The 19,757-nt window shown below is 51.5% G+C and overlaps 1 protein-coding gene across 1 annotated transcript; it reads right to left on the reverse strand.

The window, feature by feature from the left end:
- Positions 1-116: 116 nt before the first annotated feature.
- Positions 117-5,148, reverse strand: CTSF (cathepsin F). The gene is given in 14 exon segments (XM_035013336.1): positions 117-687; positions 769-827; positions 1,270-1,360; positions 1,460-1,524; positions 1,611-1,730; positions 2,463-2,543; positions 2,624-2,720; positions 2,808-2,953; positions 3,076-3,189; positions 3,778-3,853; positions 3,982-4,092; positions 4,095-4,220; positions 4,509-4,607; positions 4,823-5,148. Coding segments are annotated over 14 exon segments (1,470 nt in total). The 5' UTR covers positions 5,033-5,148; the 3' UTR covers positions 117-612.
- Between the last annotated feature and the right edge of the window lie 14,609 nt (positions 5,149-19,757).

A 19,757-nucleotide genomic window follows, 5' to 3' on the forward strand; every position in this document is an offset into this window, starting at 1 on the left:
CCTGAAGCAGAAGCTGGGTCCTCAGGCTCCTGGGCAGGACCAGCTGCCCAACCTCAACCCTCCAGGAGTCCCTACCACCCCCCTTTGCCATTAGGTACCGAGCACTCACACCACACTGGGGCCTAGGACACCTCTTTATTGCTGTTAGAAAAAGGAAGTTACAATAATTTCTCTAGATGTGGAAAGAAACACTGTCCCCAAATCCAGGGGGAACCAGAAAAGTTATAGCATCAGACAGAGGAAAGGCAGGGCAGGAAGCCAGAGCCTGCTGAGGACAAAGCTGGGTTTATGACCAGAATATCTTCTTCCAACCTGCTCCTCACCCAAGCCCAAGGTTCTTGCCCCAGCCAGCTTCAGCTGCCAGGACATCATCCTTTACCCCAAGAGCCTTCTAGCTACCACAAGTCAACAAAGGTGCCATTGGGGAACTTCAGGGTAGGGGTGGGGTGGAGAGGGGTATGGGTGTTGCCCTAGCCCAGTGCCTTTTGCTCACCCTGAGGTACCCGGTGCCTGTCCCTCAGCCAGCTTGCCTCCTGGGAAGGGGCCTGGACACGCAGGTCAGGCTGAGGAAGGGGCTGCTCTGGTCAGCACCAGGTCCTGAGCTGGTGCTCCTCAGTTCACCACTGCCGAGCTGGCCATGGTGTTCACACCACAGGCCCCGGACCCACGATGCAAGTAGTAGTAACCCTGGCGGGAAGGCAGGTGGGCAGGTGAGTGCGCTAGGGCAAGGTGGGGCTGGAGAGCCGGGGCCAAGGAGACAAGACTCACCTCCTCGCCCCAGTCAGTGCCCCAGCTGTTCTTGATGGCCCAGAAGGGAATGCCAGAGCCTGGGGAGCAGTGCAGAGTGCAGGGGGGTCAGGGGCCCCCAATTCTCCAGTCAGGGCCCCCAGCCCTTTGCACTCTCCCACTATCTGCTGTGACCTACTGCGAAAGGAGCAGAAAGGCAGACAGGCCCACCTGCCACCCTCCTGGAGACGTGGTGTGGCTCTGGGTGGGGGAGGGCACCCAGCGCCACACAGACCCCACCCCACCCCCACCCCGCCTCTAGCAGGTCATTTATCTGTAACAGTTCAACCTTCCACTGCCTCAGCATTCCCATCCAGAGAGGGAACAGATGACTCCTGCCTGGCCCATGGACCGCAGCAGGGATAAGGACAGGGTTCCCAGGAATTCCCTCAATTTCCCTCTCCAGAGGTCCTGAGAGGCTGCGGTTCAACCTCTGCCCGTGATCTGAGGGGGATGGTCAGAAAGGGGGTCAGTGGAACTCACGGTTGCCGTAGCCCACGAGCAGCACAGCATGGTCGATGAGCCAAGGGCTGCAGAGGGGCCGCAGTGGGTGGGAGATCCCGTGGCGGTAGAACTGGGGGTGGGGAGAATAAAGAGTAGGGGGCCACCTCCAAGGAGAAGCGGGAAGGGAGCTGGCAAGGGACAGGCAGGGGCAGCCGAGCTGGGGCCTTACCTGCATGCCAAATGCATTGATGGCGACAGAGATGGGGCCCTTCTTGGCCAGCCAGGCCACCAGCTCTGAGAAAGGCGAGGAACAGCGTCAGGGACAGCCAGGCCCCAGCCCCACCTGGTCTGTCCCCACCCTCACCCTGGCCCTCACTCACTCTCCTCATTCCGGCTCAGCTCCACTGAGTCATTGATGTAGACCCTGGCCTTCTTTTCAGAGAAACTGCAGGTCTGCACGTGGCCGCGGTAGCTGTAGTCGTCCTCTGTCTCCAGCCCTCCTGGGGAATGGTGGGGGTGGGATGGGGTGGGGAGAGAAAATATGGGCCCCCGTGTAGCATACACTCGTCTTCTCCTGGCCAGGGGCTACACCCAGCCCCTTCTGTGAGGTCTTAAGGTCCTTGCCCGCCCCAGACCAAGGCCGTGCCCTCTGAACAACAGCCTCCCTCTAGGGATGACAAAACAGAGACTAAGGGGGCTGAGGGAAGAATCAGGGAGAAATATGGCAGGGGATGGGACTCGATGCCCAACTTCTGATCCTTACTCATCCCAGCACTCCTGGGGCTCTTCATCTTGGCTTGCTTGTCCTGCTCAGACAAGTCTGCTCCCAGTGTGGCCCAGACCCACCAGGTTCTCAGTCTCTGTACAGCCACCCCAGTCCCTCAGCCTTTCATCCCATGGCCGCTGAGGCCCACCACTGAATTGAATTGCCAGTTTAAGTCACTACCTCCTCTCATGGGTGAGGTGTGTTGCTACCTGACTCAGTGGTGTTACAGAAATATGGACCTCCAAGCAGCAAAAACACCAAGACCCCTGCTATGCATCAAGGACTTTATGTATTACCTCCTCACTTGATACTTAGAGCAATTCTATGAAGTGGGCAAGATGAGCCCCATTTCACAGATGAAGTCAAAAAGCTGACTTGCTCAAGGTCTTCGTTAAGGGTCAGCATTAAGACCTGAACCCAGTTCATGCTAAGTCCCACTGCCCCTCCCGATCCCATGAATGCATACCCAGAGTCTTTATGGCTGAGTAGGCATTGGAGGGCAAGCCACCCAGGCAGGCCTTGTCCAACTTGTCACAGTCCAAGAGCTCTAGGAGACAGAAGGCTGGTCCTGAGGAGCCCTCTGGAGGGGCTGGGCAGGGGGTCAAGGGTGTAGAGTGGGATGCTCACCCTGCTCAGAGAGGGAGAGCAGGGCCCCCCGTTTCAGGAACCACTGGCCCTCCACATTGCCGGTGACTGAGAAAGCCCAGCAGGAGCCACACATGCCCTGCAAGAGAGAAGGAGAGACGGGCTGGGTCCCCTCTCAACCTCAGTGCAGTCCTCATGTCCTGCCATTGCCTCTTAGGGGTCCAACCTGGTCCTTGACTTTGGTGACAGCCCCCTTTCTCCTCCAGTCCCACTCGGGTGGGGCAGAGCTGCTAACGGACTTGTCTAGGCGCATCTTCTTGCCGCGGTTCTCTCTTAGGAGGGGATTCAGGTAGACGGTACGGAACTCCTCCTCTGTGGGCAAAGGTGGGCAGGGGATGGGGGCGGGGGAGAGTATAAGGCAGCCCTGATCAGGGGCCTTGGGAGCAGACCCTGACTCTTCCGGGCTCCATGAGGGCTCTGGCCACCACTTCTACCTGTGAGGTCACTGAACTTGGTGATCCCATACTGAGCTGTGCCATGGTCCAGTGCCTGGATCTTCTGCGCTCGAATCATGTTGTTGGAAAAGACAGACATGCGCCACTGGGTTTCTGAGAACCAAGGAGCAGGAGAGGAAAGGCTTGGACCCCAGGCAGATGATAAAAGGAAAGGCACTTGGGTATCCCTGGGGAGGAGGTGGGCTCTGGGTCAGGCCTGAAGCTCTTTTCAAAGACAGAACTCTGGGGAGGGCTGGAGGTGAGGAGAGGTCCAGACCTGCAAGTGACGAGGGGCAGGTGGGAACAACTTTTGGGGCCACGCTGAATTGATGGTACCCCAGGAGTGAAGGCATAACCGAAATGGGGTCCAAAGGGCATCCTCAGCCAGGGGGTCATGGGAAAAAGACTATCATGCTGGGGAGGTGGGGGCACCAGCAGAGAAAATCTGGCCTTTACCCCTTCCCATTCTATCCAGAATGATGAAGACCCATGCTTTCTGACAAGAAAAACAGATGGGAGAAGGGGCCAGGTACCTGAGGTAGCGGTCTAGTCCTGTGAGGCTGGGCAAGAACTTGGGGATTTAAGGGGTCCCTGAGTGGATGCTCTGCCTCGTGTGTCCTTCCCCTCCCCGACACCAAGGTACCAAGTGGGGGGAAGGTCCTGATCTGATTGGGCCAGGTACAGCCAAGGCTGGGTCCTCACCCTCCTTCGTCTCATACGTCCGATTATAGGTGGTAACGAACTCCTTGAAGATTGAAGCCATTTTCACAGAAAAATCCTGTAAAGGGCACAGGGGTCTTTACAAGGAATCCTTCACAGATCCACCAGGGAGCCCAGGCCCGGGGGAGAGAAAGAGAAGAGGAAATAAAGCAGCAGCCAGCTGCCAGATGGAGATGGGCGCCTCACCTGCGGCAGGGGTTCCTTGTTCAACAGTGGAAGGACTGAACTCAGTGTCTCATTTTCGTCATCTGAATAGGGTTGGAACAGAGAAGAAATCAAGGTTGAACCCTGCGTGAAGTCTGGTCTGAACTATGCCAGCCTCCTTGGGCTCTCCCAGCACCTGTAACCTTGGTATCCACTGGGCCACAGTCTCGTCTCAGCAGCATGTGTTTTCCTAGCTCATCCAGGACTTGGAAGCTGCAGAGCTGAAGGGAGAGGAGGAAGCCAGTCTGGGTGCTGGGATGGGAGCAAGGCCTTGGCAAGATGGCGCTGGAAGGGCCTCATGTGAAGACCACCTCCAAGGAACAAGGCGATCCCCCCCACGGCGCAGAGTGAGGCAGTCAGCACCCTGTCATGCCCACTCTTAGGGCATTTTAGTCTCTGGCCCTCAGAGCCTTGGGAAATGACTCAGGGTGGGGTAGTTGCTGCCTCCTCAACACTTGACCCAAACTCATCATGGGAGCGGGGGAATCACAAGAGCCCCTATCACTCACCAGCGTTTTCTTGGACACAGGGAGCTGGCACACCGTGGGGTCATTGCAGGGAGGCTCCTCTAGGGTCGCCTTCAGGGAGTACAGCGACCCCTTGCCCGCCTGGATGGAGGGGCGGGTGAGGCAGGCACATCCACTCCCTCCCCAGCCCGTCCTTCCCACAGCCCCGCCCTACCCCCTTCCCTTTCCCGAGCACCAGAAGTTCGTCTCTCCGGCGTCCAGCGCCCCCACCCGGGGTCCAGGCCAAAGTTCCCAACCCTCCGACCAGGGGCCCCGCGCACCGGCCCCGGGAGCCCCCACCCCCGGCGCGTCCTCACCCGGCGGGCGCGACCGCGCACGGCCCCCAGCGTCGCCCGCGTCCCGGCTGCCCGGCCGCGGTTGTACATCTCCAGGGCGAAGCGGGCTGGCCCCAGCAGCTCCGGGTACGCCGCCTCCCGGGCCTGAGCGTCGGCTGCTCGGCGGGGCGGGGCGGGAGCGGCGCCCAGGAGCAGCCCCAGCAGCGACAGCAGCGGCAGCCAGCGTGCCATTGCGAGGGCGAAGCCGGAGGCGCGGACGCACCGACCGACAGACGCGCGGACCAACTGACGGGGCGGAGTAGCCCGCGGCCAGAGGGGCCGGCGTCCCTCCCCCTGCGCCCGGGGCGGCGGGGCGCCGGCCAGTGGACGCGGGTCGGGTGCGCCTGCGCACTCGCTTATTTACGCGAGGCACGTGGGGCGCGCGCGCGGCGCAGGCGAGTCGTCGCCAAAGCGGGGGAGGGGAGGGCAGGGCAGGGCAGGGCAGGGGTGGGGTGGGCACCCTGCAGTCTCGCAGCAGTTCGGTAGGTCTGTGGACACACGGGCCGAGCTGCAGTCTTGGAATAATCCTCTTAGGTCTTAGAGACGTTTAGGGAGGGGAAAGGATGCTGGCCTGGGAATGACAATAGTAACTAACAGCTGGCTTTAGAGGCTCCTCCGCTCGTCAGCAAAATGGCAGGTAGTATCCCCTGGACTGGCAGTGCCTCCGGCTGTTGTGGGGATCTAACACAAGCACGCAAGCATTCGGTAACCACTGAAGCAGGGTGCCGGGTGTAGGACTGTGCTTCGGTTTATTCAAGCTTTCACAGCTGTGTGCCAGGGCCTAGCAAGAAGATAGATGAACAGATGCGTTAGGCATAGTGCTGCCGGCTTGGAGCTCGCACTCCAGTGGAGAGACAGATGAGAAAGAGAAATTGCCCTGCAAGGTGTTCCCAGCTGGGGAGGGAAGCAGGGAAGAGGAAGTTTAAGGGAATTGAGGAAATCCCAGAAGGGGATGGAGAGTTAGTTTAGGCTTAGAGAGTGCGGAGAACTAATAGTAAATGTCACCCGGTCCAAACCTGACTTGTTACAGCAGCAGAGGTCTATCTAAAAAGGTGAAGTGACTTTCCAGCTACGCAGAAATAAGTGCTGGAGCCAGACCAGAGCTGGCTTTGAGCTCCATCCCGGCTGAGCTCTGAGACGGGATGGCCTGAAGGATTCCAGCACGTGCTTATTTCTCCCTGCTATGCAGGTTAAGCTCTTTGGGGCACCGTCTGTGTCTCTTACAGGAGACAATCCCAGGTCCTTAATGCCGCGTCTAAAGCCCCTCGAGTGCCATCCAGTCGGTCCTGTGCTGTGCGCTTGAAATGTCAGCCTCCCTCTGTTTGTTAACTCCTCAGAAGTTCAAGCTCTTGCACACCTCGGAAAATTTCACACTGTTCTTCCCTCCGCCCAATACCCAGACACCTTTCATTTCGCAGTGTAGAGGACACTTCCCCAGGAAGCCCTCCCTGACCCACCCCCACTGCCCCTGGCTGGGCTACTGCCTCTGGACTCCTAGATGCCTAGCTCCTGAACTTCCTCTCACACTGGGCTGCAATTTCCTTTTCACTTGCGGCTGTCCTCCGGTAGGCCAGGAGCTGGTCAGGGCAGAGACCTTGTCGTCCTGTTCACTGCCGCTTCCTCGGCACCTAGCACGGCGCCCAACACACTTACTGCCTGCTTAATAGATGTTTGTTGAATGAATCAATGACTCCTTCGGCAAGCCCTGGAGTGGACATGATGTCACCCAACTGTTATTTAATGCACAGCTTCATTTTCTAGAAAGATAAATGGTGTGAAGCATCTCGGAAATGCCTGCTATCGTTAACCCAGGCCCCCTACTAGCGTCTGTGGCAGGTCACATACCCACGCTCACACACACTTCATCTCCTGAAAGGTCTGAAGCTGAATGAATTAAAACTAGGGATTACTGGGCGCCTGGGTGGCTCAGTTGGTTGGGCGACTGCCTTTGGCTCAGGTCATGATCCTGGAGTCCTGGGATCGAGTTCCGCATCGGGCTCCCTGCCCAGCAGGGAGTCTGCTTCTCCCTCTGACCCTCCCCCCTCTCATGCTCTCTCTCTGTCTCATTCTCTCTCTCAAATAAATAAATAAAATCTAAAAAAAAAAAAAAAAAGGGATTACTGAGTCCCCAGCAGAGGCAGTGGACTTTTCTTAGATCCAGGTTTCTGGAGATCCACATTGGCTTTTGCGGGAAACAGTCATCTTTCTCAGAGTTTGTTCCTGAATGTCGGAACCACCTGAAGAGTGCATGGGGAAAAGGGTGGCTCGTTTTGTCACCAGAGTGAGGGGAGAGAGCATAACGATAATTAATGGGGGGTGGGATATTGGGGAGTCTGCTTCTCCCTCTGCCTCTCCCATCCCCCCACTCCTCCCAAGGTGCACATGTTACCTTGGGCAATTCTCACAACTTACCTTCTAAGTAGGAAACTGAAACCGAGACAGGGAAACTGAGGGGACCCCATGAGAGAAAAAGCTTGGGCTTTTTTCTTTGCTCCTTTTTCTGCACCCCTGACTTACACAGGCCTTATGTATGTCCTCTGGGTGAAGGTCAAGGAGTCAGTGATTTCTTTTCTTTTTCTTTTTTTATTTCTTTTTAAACATTTTCTTCTTTTTTAAAATTTATTTTTTAATTTATTTGAGACACAGAGATACAGAGAGCAGAGAGCATGAACAGGGGGAGAGGCAAAGGCAGAGGGAGAAGCAGGCTCCCTGCTGAGCCAGGAGCCAGATGTGGGGCTCCATCCCAGGGTCCTGGGATCATGACCTGAGCTGAAGGCAGACGCTTAACTGACTGAGCCACCCAGGCGCCCCTCTTTTTTTTTTTTAAGATTTTATTTATTTTTGTGAGAGAGAGAGTGTGCGCAAGTGGGGGTGGGAGGAGTGGGGGGTGGGAGAGGCAGAGGGAGAAGCAGACTCCCCACTGAGCAGGGAGCCTGATGCAGGACTCGATCCCAGGACCCTGAGATCATGACCTGAGCCGAAGGCAGACGCTTAACTGACTGAGCCACCCAGGTGCCCAAGGAGTCAATAATTTCTTTGGAGTCTTCTAGCACAACAGGTAACATCTAAGGAGTGACTGGTCAGGGTCATAAACTTCTCCAAGACCCCTGACTCCAAATACCTTGACACTAAGACCCCTGGCTCCGGGTACAAGTGACTTACGGAGGACACCAGACCGCCATCTTCAATAAAAACTCCAGACCCCCAAAGACTCACTCTTCTTCCTTTCCGAGGCTCGTGGACATTCCACCTGTTTCTGCTCTCTCTGTATCTTCAATGAACTCTGCTTTCACCTCCAGCCGGCTTGCGTTTGATTTCCATCCTGTGTGAAGCCAGGGACCCTCTTGGCTGGTCCTGCAGGACCCCCTCTGGGTCCTTGGACGTGGCCTATCTGCATCAAAACCAGGGGCATGCCAACATTCAGAAGCTGAGTAGGAAAGAGGGAGGTAGCAGAGGAGACTGGGAGGAAGTGGACATTGAGTGGGGAGGAAGACTGAGAAGGTCGTGTCCACCAAGTGGGAGAGGGTGTATTTCAAGGAAGAGGAAGTGGCTGACTGTGTCAAATGCCACTGAGAAGGCGAGTAAGATGAGAGAGACGTGACTTTTGGATTGGGTGACATGTAGGTCACTAGAGACCTCACTAAGAATGGTGGGTTGAGGGCACCTGGGTGGCTCAGTTGGTTAAGCGACTGCCTTCGGCTCAGGTCATGATCCTGGAGTCCCGGGATCGAGTCCCGCATCGGGCTCCTTGCTCAGCGAGGAGTCTGCTTCTCCCTCCGACCCTCCCCACCTCATGCTTTCTCTCTCTCTCAAATAAATAAATAAAATCTTTAAAAAAAAAAAAAAAAGAATGGTGGGTTGAGGGGAGAATTTGAGAAATGTGGACAACGGCTAGAGACAAGGATGTCAAGAAGTTTTGCCATGTAGGAGAGTAGAGAAATGAGGTGATAATTAGCCAAGTAAGAGGCACTGGAAGAGGGCGACTGGGTGGCTCAGTCGGTTAAGCGACTGCCTTCGGCTCAGGTCATGATCCCAGGGTCCTGGGATCGAGCCCCGCATGGGGCTCCCTGCTCCGTGGGAAGCCTGCTTCTCCCTCTCCCACTCCCCCTGCTTGTGTTCCCTCTCTCGCTGTGTCTCTCTCTGTCAAATAAATAAATAAAATCTTAAAAAAAAAAAAAGAGGCACTGGAAGAGTATTTTTTTTTTTAAAGATTTTATTTATTTGAGAGAGAGAGAATGAGTGAGAGAGAGTGCACATGAGAGAGGGGAGGGTCAGAGGGAGAAGCAGACTCCCCGCCGAGCAGGGAGCCCGATGCGGGACTTGATCCCAGGACTCCAGGATCATGACCTGAGCCGAAGGCAGTCGCTTAACCAACTGAGCCACCCAGGCGTCCCTGGAAGAGTATTTTTTTTAAGATGGCAGATTCTACGGTTACACGGCTGCCTTTGGTTCATGTCATGATCCCAGAGTTCTGGGATCAAGTCCTGCATTGGGTTCCCTGCTCAGCAGGGAGCCTGCTTCTCCCTCTGTCTGCCGCCACCCCCCCTGCTGTGCTCTCTCTGACCAATAAATAAAATCTTAAAAAAAAAGATGGCAGACCCTAGAGCATGCTTACGGGTTGGTGTTAGTGACCAAATGTTAAGGGAGATACTGATGATTCAGGAGAAAGGGGATAGAATTGCAGGAGCAAAGAGATTGGAAGGTGAGGGGTGGTGTATTAGTTATGTTACTGTGTGAAACATTACAAAATGAATCACAAGCCTGCTTCACAAGGCTACAGTGTCCTAGGAGACTGGCCTGGGGAAGGATCTGCTTGGAAGCTCAGTGGTTATTGGCAGCATTCAGGTCCTTGAGGGCTGCTGGACCGAGGCCTCAGTTGTTTGCTGTCTGATTGGCAATCAGTTGTCCTCAGTTTTTTGCCCCGCGAGCCTTCCCAACATGGACTTGCTTCCTCAAAGCTAATGTGGTTTTGGAATATAGGTGAGGTTCAGTGGGGTGAGGTCCGGAGCCAACGACCAAGAAAGAATTCTTGAGACGTCTTTGGTGCAAAATGGTGGTTTATTAAAGCACGGGGACAGGACCCGGGGGACAGAAAGAACTGCTTGCTGCACCTCGGTCTTGAGGAGTGGTGATTATATACTCGGAGTTGGGAGGTAAGGAAAAGGGAGGTTTCAAAAGAACTTTCACATGCTAAAGAGGACTAGCCTACAAAATACCTACAAGACGCCAGAGGCCTTGCCGTTTTGTCAAGTGAAGGTTGTTTTCCCCTCTAGCAAGGTATTAACAATAAGATAGTTGGGAGATTCCTGGAAGAACCTGACGCAGGTCCCACCCAGGAGTGGGGGGGGAGGTCACAGGGTGTCAGCTCGTGCTTTGTCTTCAGCTAGCCTTCTGCTCCCTCATCAAAGCCAGTAAGGGGAAGTGAGAATGTTACAATCTTGTAATGATTGTAAATAATCACGTACACGTTATCATGTGTCTATCACCTCTGCCCTGCCGTCATGTACTCTTACCGGTTTTAGAAGCAAGCCACAGGGCGCCTGGGTGGCTCAGTTGGTTAAGCCACTGCCTTCGGCTCAGGTCATGATCCTGGAGTCCCGGGATCGAGTCCAGCATCGGGCTCCCTGCTCAGCGAGGAGCCTGCTTCTCCCTCTGACCCTCCCCCCTCTCATGTTCTCTCTCTCATTCTCGCTCTCTCAAATAAATAAATAAAATCTTAAAAAAAAGAAGAAGAAGAAGCAAGCCACAGATCCCTCTCACACCCAAGGGGAGGGGGGAATGTGGTGTCTCTCCCTATTGGATAGGGAGGAAGCTGGGGTGTGGACAGTGAACCCGAGGCAGGACAAAGGAGATAGAAGTGTATGAATACAGCAAGGGAGCGGAGGACGGGACAGCGAAGCAGAAACTGCAACGAAGCTGTGGGTGGGGGTCCTATTTAAAGGAGGAAGGTGAGGGGTTACAGGGGCTTCTCCCTTTTTTGGTAACCGTGCCTGGCTGTAAGTAGCCCGTTGGTCAGTTAGGGCCTATGGAGGTGGGTGTATTCAGCTCAGTGGTGGTTGCCATGGGCCCTTTCTATATTCCTTTGCTCAAGCCTGTTGCCCAAAAGCAGCCTCTACAGGGCAGACTACACAAAGATGTGAATCCCAGGAGGCTGGGATCATGGGGATCACCTTAGTGCCTGCCTGCCACAGCCGTTCCCCAGAAGAGTGCCCGGCACACCAAAATATTAACAGTAAAAATAATGGCTAACATTAAGTGAGCACTAACTATGTGCTAGGCCCTCAGTGTCCTCACTATGTACTTGCACTAGCCCATGTAACCCCACAACCGCCCCCTTGAGACAGGAAACACAGGCAACAAGAGAATCAGTAACTTCCCTAAGTTGCAGAAATGGTAAATAAGGGAAGCAGGGTTTGAATCCAGTTCTAATACCAATAAAGATTCTGCTTCTCAAACTGGCCTCTGCAGACCCTGAGGGCTATTGAAAGCCAGAGCATAAAGGGAGCATTGTTCCTCCAAGCAAGCTAAATGGACTAAGGGCTGGGTCACCTGGGAGCAACGGGGTGGGGAAAGGGTGGGAGAGGAATTGACAATGCAAGGTCCCAGGTTCGGCTTCAGGAGGTCTAGGTAAGGAATCTGGAATATGTGATGAATCTTAGGAGCACTCGTGTTTGAAAAAGTACGCCTTCATACATGACTTTCTACGCTGGGATGAAGTTCATTTTATTTAATTTTTTTATCTTATTTTTATGTATTTACTTTTAAGATTTTACTTATTTATTTGAGAGAGGGACAGAAAGAGAGCACAAGCAGGGGAGAGGGGCAGAGGGAGAGGGAGAAGCAGGCTCCCTGCTGAGCAGGACCCTGGGATCATGACCTGAGCCAAAGGCAGATGCTTAACCAACTGAGCCACCCAGGCACCCCCTTTTTTTCATTTTTTAAAAATGTATGTTCTGGGGGCGCCTGGGTGGCTCAGTTGGTTAAGCGACTGCCTTCGGCTCAGGTCATGATCCTGGAGTCCCTGGATCGAGTCCCGCATCGGGCTCCCTGCTCAACAGGGAGTCTGCTTCGTCCTCTGACCCTATCCCCTCTCATGTGTTCTCTCTCTCTCATTCTCTCTCTCAAATAAATAAATAAAATCTTTAAAAAAAAAAAAAAAGTATGTTCTGTTAGGGTATGCCCCCAAAATATTTAAGATGGTGTGTAAAATTTGCAGCACGTCTTTTAAGACCTGATTCAATGAAATGGTAGCTGCTTGCAGCTCATTCTTAAGTCCCAGACTAAGGGGTTTATTTCACTCTCTTCTGCCCCTAGGGTCTGAGAAGGTCTGCACCCTTTACACTGAGGCAAATGCTGCCCAGAAATGAAAATATCCAGGAGATGAAGCAATACCCAAGTCATGGCCAGATGGGACAGACCTTCCTAGGACAGGGGAGCAAACAGCGGGGTTTCCTTCCGCAAATGCTGACCCGATTTATGAGAACGATGATTAACAACTGTATGGTCTGAGCACATTCCAGACCCCTCTGAGCCTTGGTTCCCACCATAACAGAAATCTTCTGGGACTGGGAAATGGAAGACAGTGACAAAGGATTAGAAAAGATGGTAAAATCCCAGGCTTTAGAGTCAGATTGACTGACCTGGGTTCTAATTCTAGTTCTGCCACTTCAGATTGGCTCCATGACTTTGAGTAAGTTACTTCACCTCTCTGAGTCTTTTTTTGTAGAAATAGGAAGATAGAACTGTACCTCATTTACGATGAGGGAGCAGAAGGCAAGCTGAGAGCAAAGCACAAACTGACACCCCGCAATCTCGCCCTCCCAGGTGGGATATGTTTGACGTTTCTTAGGCACTCCTGGCTGCCCTAAAGCTAAGGGAAGGAAAAACAAATGATTAACTCATAGAGCTCACAGTCCCGCAAGATCTGTGTCTCCCTCAGTTTACAAATGTCTTCGTGATTTACAAGAAAAAAGCATTCTTATCAATAACCTAACTTCCAGAAGGAAACTCCCACTGTCTTTAATGTTAATGCTTTGCTAGAGAGAGCAACAAACTTAACTTGATCATGGCAAGGCCTCCCATATTTTGTAGGTCCTCTTTAGCATACAAAATTTTGTTTGAAAACCTCCCTTTTTCCTTAGCCCCAATTCCCAAGTATATAATCAGTCACACCTCATAACCCCAATGCAGCAGCTCCTTCTGCTCCCGGGTCCTGTCCCTGTGCTTTAATAAAACCACCATTTTGCACCCAGGACATCTCAAGAATTCTTTCTTGGCTGTCAACTCTGGACCTCAACCCACCAAACCTCACCTATGTTCCAAAACTATATCATTTATCACATCAGTTCTAACCTTCTAGCAAAAACAAAACAAAACAAAAAACCAAACAAAACCAAAAACCACTTGCAGAGAGAATCCTAAAGGGAGGGATGAGAAGTAAGAGTGTTGAAGCCCAGGTCTTTGGGAGGGCCCCTGAAAGAGGGAAAGATCAACAGAGCTAAGTGTAGACATTTGGGTTTTTAACCTACCAGAAGTCTCAAAGGGACATCTGCTGTCCCTGGAAATTTGGAATTGGAAATTTGTAGGGGTATTTTTGGTTATCACATTGATGGGGCTCTTCTGGTCCTTAGCAGATAGGGACCAGAGATTCCTAACGTCCTTCAATGTTTGGGATGGATCCACATTACCAAGAATTGTTCCATGTCCTACACAACTTCCTAATGTACCACCGGTCATTTAAGTAAGTGGGAAAAACCTGTTTCTAATTATCTGCACCAAGTACCTTAACGCCTGTTATATGTGCTTTAGTATACACTGAATTATTCAAAAATGCTACTGAAGGGTAAATCAAGAGAATTTTCCTCGTATGAGTCCAGATCTTTACAAAGGGCATTCACCATTTCAGGAGACTGTGTCTTCGGAGCTACTCAGTTCACAACGATTGATTCAGTTATATCTTCTCCTGTGATCCTGACTGGGCATGTACATGTGGAAATGCAGATTTCTTTTTTTTTTTTTTTTTGATAGATAGCGAGAGCAGGAACACAAGCAGGGGGAGTGGGAGAGGGAGAAGCAGGCTTCCCACGGAGCGGGGAGCCCGATGCGGGGCTCGATCCCAGGACCCTGGGACCATGACCTGAGCCGAAGGCAGACACTTAACGACTGAGCCACCCAGGCGCCCCGAAATGCAGATTTCTATAGCACAAATTATTTCCATTTTATTTTCCCTTGATTTTTAAAATTATGTGGGTAGGTAGGATAATATCTATAAATTTCATTTCGTTCATTTAACAAACACAGGCCAGTGCATGTTATGCACGAGGCACTATCTAGATGCTGGGGGTGTAGACAGGGCGCCGCAAAGTATCTGTTGTTAAATGGCCTGTTGGATCTGACTCAGTTGAGATCCACTGGTAGGCTAAGCTGACTGCTACATGACTTGAGACACATCTTTTCACCTCTCTGAGCCTCAGCGTCCTTGTAGACTGAATGAGATCAGGCAGCCTCTCATACGCGCTCCTTGAATGGTAGCTTCATATTCATTTACCATGTAAATCCATTTCTGTATGGCACTCTTATACTAAAACTCTTGTATCTTTCTTAAATAATTCCTCAAACTCCATTGCCTAGCTATGTCTGTATTTTGAGGCTCCTCCTCTCCCTCCCGGCTCTAAGTTGTCCAGAATCCTCACTGATTTATTCAGTCCGAAATAGCGAGTGATTGGGGGCTGGGCGTGTGAGGCTCTGGCTGTGGGCAGACCTCCTCCCGCACCTCTCAGGGGTCTGGAGTCTCGGACTACCGTTGTGACTCATCACCGCCACACGGTGGCGCTCTTGAGGTTCGGTCCTGGACATTGCGAGTGCCGAGATCCCTACAAGAAGTTACGGGACGCTATCCCTGTGCCCGCTCACCTCCTACGCAGCCACTGTCTTCCAAAGTACAATCCCTGAGCCAGGGGGGCAGGGCCAGAGGGGAGTCTGGCATCACTGGATGAAAATTAGCCCGAATTCACATCCCGTACACGCCTCTAAAAATTAAAGCAGTGTTCTGGGGCGCCTGGGTGGCTCAGATGGTTAAGCGTCTGCCTTCGGCTCAGGTCATGATCCCAGGGTCCTGGGATCGAGTCCTGCATCGGGCTCTCTGCTCCTTGGGAGCCTGCTTCTCCCTCTGCCTCTCTCTCTCTCTCTGTCTCTCATGAATAAATAAATAAAATCTTGAAAAAAAAAATAAAAATTAAAGCAGTGTTCTGGCTTCTGAGCTTCACACTAAGCTTCTTGACGTCCACTCTTGGATCTCAAACTTCCCCCAGGGCCAAATCCTGGTCCTCAGCGGGTATCTTTCTATAAACAGATTTCCCAGTAACACCTGAGCCAGTCCTGGGCTTCAGGAAGAGCTCCTCTGTCACCAGAGCCTAGCTCTTCTGAGCTCGTGGCCTCTGAGACTGAGAGATTAAGTTGTCTAAGGGCTGCAGCAAAGCTCCCCGAGAGCCTGTGTTCTTGCCCTGAATCGTGCTATGAACCCTGGAGCCCAACCATGGTACCTCTCGTCCTCATCTCTAAAACAGGGGCTGATGTTGGTGTGACGCAGGTTAGAAAGAGTTCATAGCAATGCCTGACTCAGTGGTATTAGGTATTAGGTGAACTTCGTATTAAGCTTTTTAAAAAAGTATAGCCTTGGGCGCCTGGGTGGCTCAGTTGGTTAAGTGACTGCCTTCGGCTCAGGTCATGATCCTGGAGTCCCTGGATCGAGTCCCACATTGGTCTCCCTGCTCGGCAGGGAGTCTGCTTCTCCCTCTGACCCTCCCCCCTCTCATGTGCTTGCTCTCTCTCATTCTCTCTCTCTCAAATAAATAAATAAAATCTTAAAAAAAAAAAGTATAGCCTTGGTAAAATTTTATTTTATTTTTTATTTTTTTAAAGATTTTATTTATTTATTTGACAGAGAGAGACACAGCGAGAGAGAGAACACAAGCGGGGGGGTGGGAGAGGGAGAAGCAGGCTTCCCACGGAGCCAGTTAAGGACAGGGCCTGGCGTGTAGTGAACCCTTCAAAAAGGGGGAGCCCGATGCGGGGCTCGATCCCAGGACCCTGGGATCATGACCTGAGCTGAAGGCAGACGTTTAATGACTGAGCCACCCAGGCGCCCCTAGCCTTGGTAAAATTTTAAACCAATCATTTCTACATATATTTTAGGTCCCAGATTGATACTTTCACTCTAAAAATAGCCTAGAAAATTACAGATTTGAGATATGAGAGGAGCTACACAAGGCATATGAGGATAAGCATGCTGTTCAAAGAGGATTCCTATCTTTAGCAGAGTTTCTGTCAGAGTCTATGAAAAAACACATGCCCCTGGATCTCCACTTGGATGCCTGGCAAGCACCTCAAACTTAACCTTTTCAGGGCTGAACTCAACACCTTCCCTTACCCCCATCCCACTCACTCCCACCAAACCCTTCCTCTCCCCATCTCAAGAAGGGCTTCACCAGAGCCCAAGCCAGACACACCCAGGAGGTGCACTTGACTCTCTGCCCTCATCCCCACACCCAGTCATCACCAGATGCTGCCAAATTTGCTTCTGAAACACTCCACTCCTGCTCATCATCCCAATGCAGTGGCTTTGCTCCCTCGTCTGCCTACCTCCAGCCTGGCAGCCTGCTAACCATCGCCCATGGCGCAGCCAAATGTCATCTCTCTGACTAAAGCCTGTTAAAACCCCATTATTTCTCCGACCTAATTCCCAAACATTCTCCACCTAGTTCACGCCATTCCAGCAACACCAGCCTCCTTAGACCCACCAGGCACACACCTACCTCAGGGCTTTTGCACTTACACGAATTCCCCCCCCTAGAATGTTCTTTCCCCAGATATCACAGGGCTCCTCCCACTCCTTCCAGTCTTTGCTCAAATACTCCCTCCTCTGATCCCCTATTTTAAATTGCTACCCTCTGAACTTTCTATTGCCCTTTTGCTTTTATTCCCTCATAACATTTGTCATCATAACACATACGATTTGTTTTACCTGTACGACTGCTGTGTCTCACCCACCAGAACATGGGAGAGCCCTGTCTGCATTTTTTTAAAGATTTTATTTATTTATTTATTTATTTATTTATTTATTTGAGAGAGAGAAAGAGCAGGGGGAGGGGCAGAGGGAGAGAGAGAAAATCCCAAGCAGACTCTGCACTGAGCATGGAGCCTGACGTGGGGCTCAGTCTCAGGACCCTGTGATCATGACCTGAGCCAAAACCAAGAGCTGGATACTCAACCGACTGAGACACCCAGGTGCCCCATCCCTGTCTGTATTTTTTTTTCTCTCTCTTTTTTTTTAAAGATTTTATTTATTTATTTGAGACAGAGAGAATGAGATAGAGAGAGAGCACATGAGACGGGGGAGGGTCAGAGGGAGAAGCAGACTCCCTGCCGAGCAGGGAGCCCGATGCGGGACTCGATCCGGGGACACCAGGATCATGACCTGAGCCGAAGGCAGTCGCTTAACCAACTGAGCCACCCAGGCGCCCTGTCTGTATTTTTTAAAAAGATTTTATTCGGGTACCCGGTGGCTCAGTTGGTTGAGCATCTGTCTTCGGCTCAGGTCACAATCTCAGGGTCCTGGGATTGAGCCCTGCATCGGGCTCCCTGCTCGACGGGGAGCCTGCTTTTCCTTTTCCCTCTGCCATTCGCCCACCCCCCTTTTGTGCTCTCTGGCTCTTTCTATCTCTCTGTCAAATAAATAAACAAAATCTTTAAAATTTTATTTATTTATTTGAGAGAGAGAGAGCACAAGTGGGGGATGGGGGGAGAGATAGAAGGAGAAGCCAACTTCTGGCTGGAGAGGGAGCCCCATGTGGGGCTCGATCCCATCACCCCCAGCTCTGTCCTTTTTGTGGGGTCCCACTGTGCCCTTTACTTGCTACATTATTGAAATTATCTTCCCCACTAAACTTTAAACTCCTCAGCAACAGGGAGTGGGTCTCTCTGGTTTCTTCCAGTTTCCTACCTCCCTCCCCCAGGCAGAGCATCTGGCCCTCGGGAGAGGCTCAGGCAAAGGGCTCTAGACCTGAAAGAATCATGCTGAGGGCCTCAGAGTCATTTCTCGGAATCAGGTTGACTGAGAGCCAGATTTCCTCAGGGTACAGGCAAAAATGAAAGTCAGAAATTTGATCATATACAGAATCATCCTATGGCCTTCAACTGGGCAGACTTGTTTTCTAGATTTTATGATAAGAAACAGTATAGTGGTTAAAAGCATGTATTAGGGAGTCAGACCCCTGGGTCTGAATTTAGACCATGTCCCTAGTTGTGTGACCTTGGGCAAGTCATATACCACTCTATGCCTCAGTTTCCTCATCTGGACTTTGAAATAATAGTAGTACCTACCTCATTGCATTGCCATGAGGACTAAATGAATTACTGTGTGTAAAATGTTTAGAACTAAGTCTGGTGCTTAATAATCACTATATAAGTGTTAGCTAATATGATTTGAATTGCCTTTTTTTTTTTCTTTTTTAAAGATTCATTTATCCATTTTGGAGAGAAAGAGAGCGAGCACAGCAGGGAGGGTCAGAGGGAGAGGGAGAGAATCCTAAGCTGACTCCGAGCTGAGCTCAGAGCCTGACTCAGGACTCGATCCCACGACCCTGTGATCATGACTCGAGCCGAAATCAAGAGTTGGATGCTCAACCGACTGAGCCACCCAGGTGCCCCTCTTTTTCCTTTTTTTAAGTAGGCTCCACACACAGAGTGGAGCCCATTAAATTGCCTTTTAAAATAAGCTTAAAAAGTAAGTCAACATGAAGAAAAAGGGTAAATGATAGGACAAGGAAAAGATGGACCAACGCAGAAACCTCAGGGCCAAGAGGGGTGGGGCTGTAGGCTTAGTGGAGTTAGAAACACCTGGGCTCAGAATATCCTTAAAGCACCTGAGCACGACACCTGGCAAACAGCTGAGTTTGCTGGGATGGGGTCAGGAGCCTCTGGCTACAGGGAGGCTTGGCGAGGAGCAAGGACCCCCACCACAGCCGGACAGGCAGGGCCAAGAATTTGAAGTCCCCAGACGTGGGTTTAAGTTGAGACTCTACGACTTCGGGAGCAAGTTATATTCAATTGGTTCTCACCCAAATGAACGTGAAAAGCACTTTATAAACCATAAACAGGATCAGCAGTGCGGGATCACACAGCCGTGGGCTTAGGTCTGAAACCTTGGGAGAGGCGGTCCTAGGTCTATATATTTCCACATCTGAATGCCTGGTAGAAGGGCAGAACCTACTGAGTGAGTGTTTTGAAGCAGGCCTAAGAGTCTCCATTTCCTGTGGCTTCTCATCTCAAGCCTGTCTTGGGTTTTAAGATACCTTTTTATGCCACTTGAGACCCAGATATCCCAACTAGGCCTGTGTGTCTAGGAATGTATCCTCCCTGTCCTATCTCTGGGCACTAACCCTATCTAGAACTGTCAGTGGGAATTCCAAAGGACTAATTCACAGTGAGGTACTGTTTCCCAAAACTTACTTCCCAGTAATCATAATGGCTATCAAGGAATAAAAGGGTTCTTTGGTCAAAGTTAAACAACTGTATTTTTTGCAAGACCTATCAGAGCTTTCAATATGCTAATATGTATTGTCAGTCTCTGAGGGAATGCAGAAATGCATATGCACTGTTCCCCAAAATTATTTGACCATGGAACCCTCATTCAAGGACTGTCACCCATAATTAGTTTATTATGCAACACACTTTGGGAAATGGCTGCACAAATTTCCTATCTCGCTCCTCCTGAGTGTCTCTGCTTTTTTTTTTCTTTAAAAGATTTTATTTATTTATTTGACAGAGAGAGACACAGCGAGAGAGGGAACACAAGCAGAGGGAGTAGGAGAAGGAGAAGCAGGCTTCCCTGAGGAGCAGGGAGCCTGATGCGGGGCTC

The sequence above is a fragment of the Mirounga leonina genome, unplaced genomic scaffold (assembly GCF_011800145.1).
Source record: "Mirounga leonina isolate KUSES-001 unplaced genomic scaffold, KU_Mleo_1.0 Mir_166, whole genome shotgun sequence".
NCBI lineage: Eukaryota > Metazoa > Chordata > Mammalia > Carnivora > Phocidae > Mirounga > Mirounga leonina.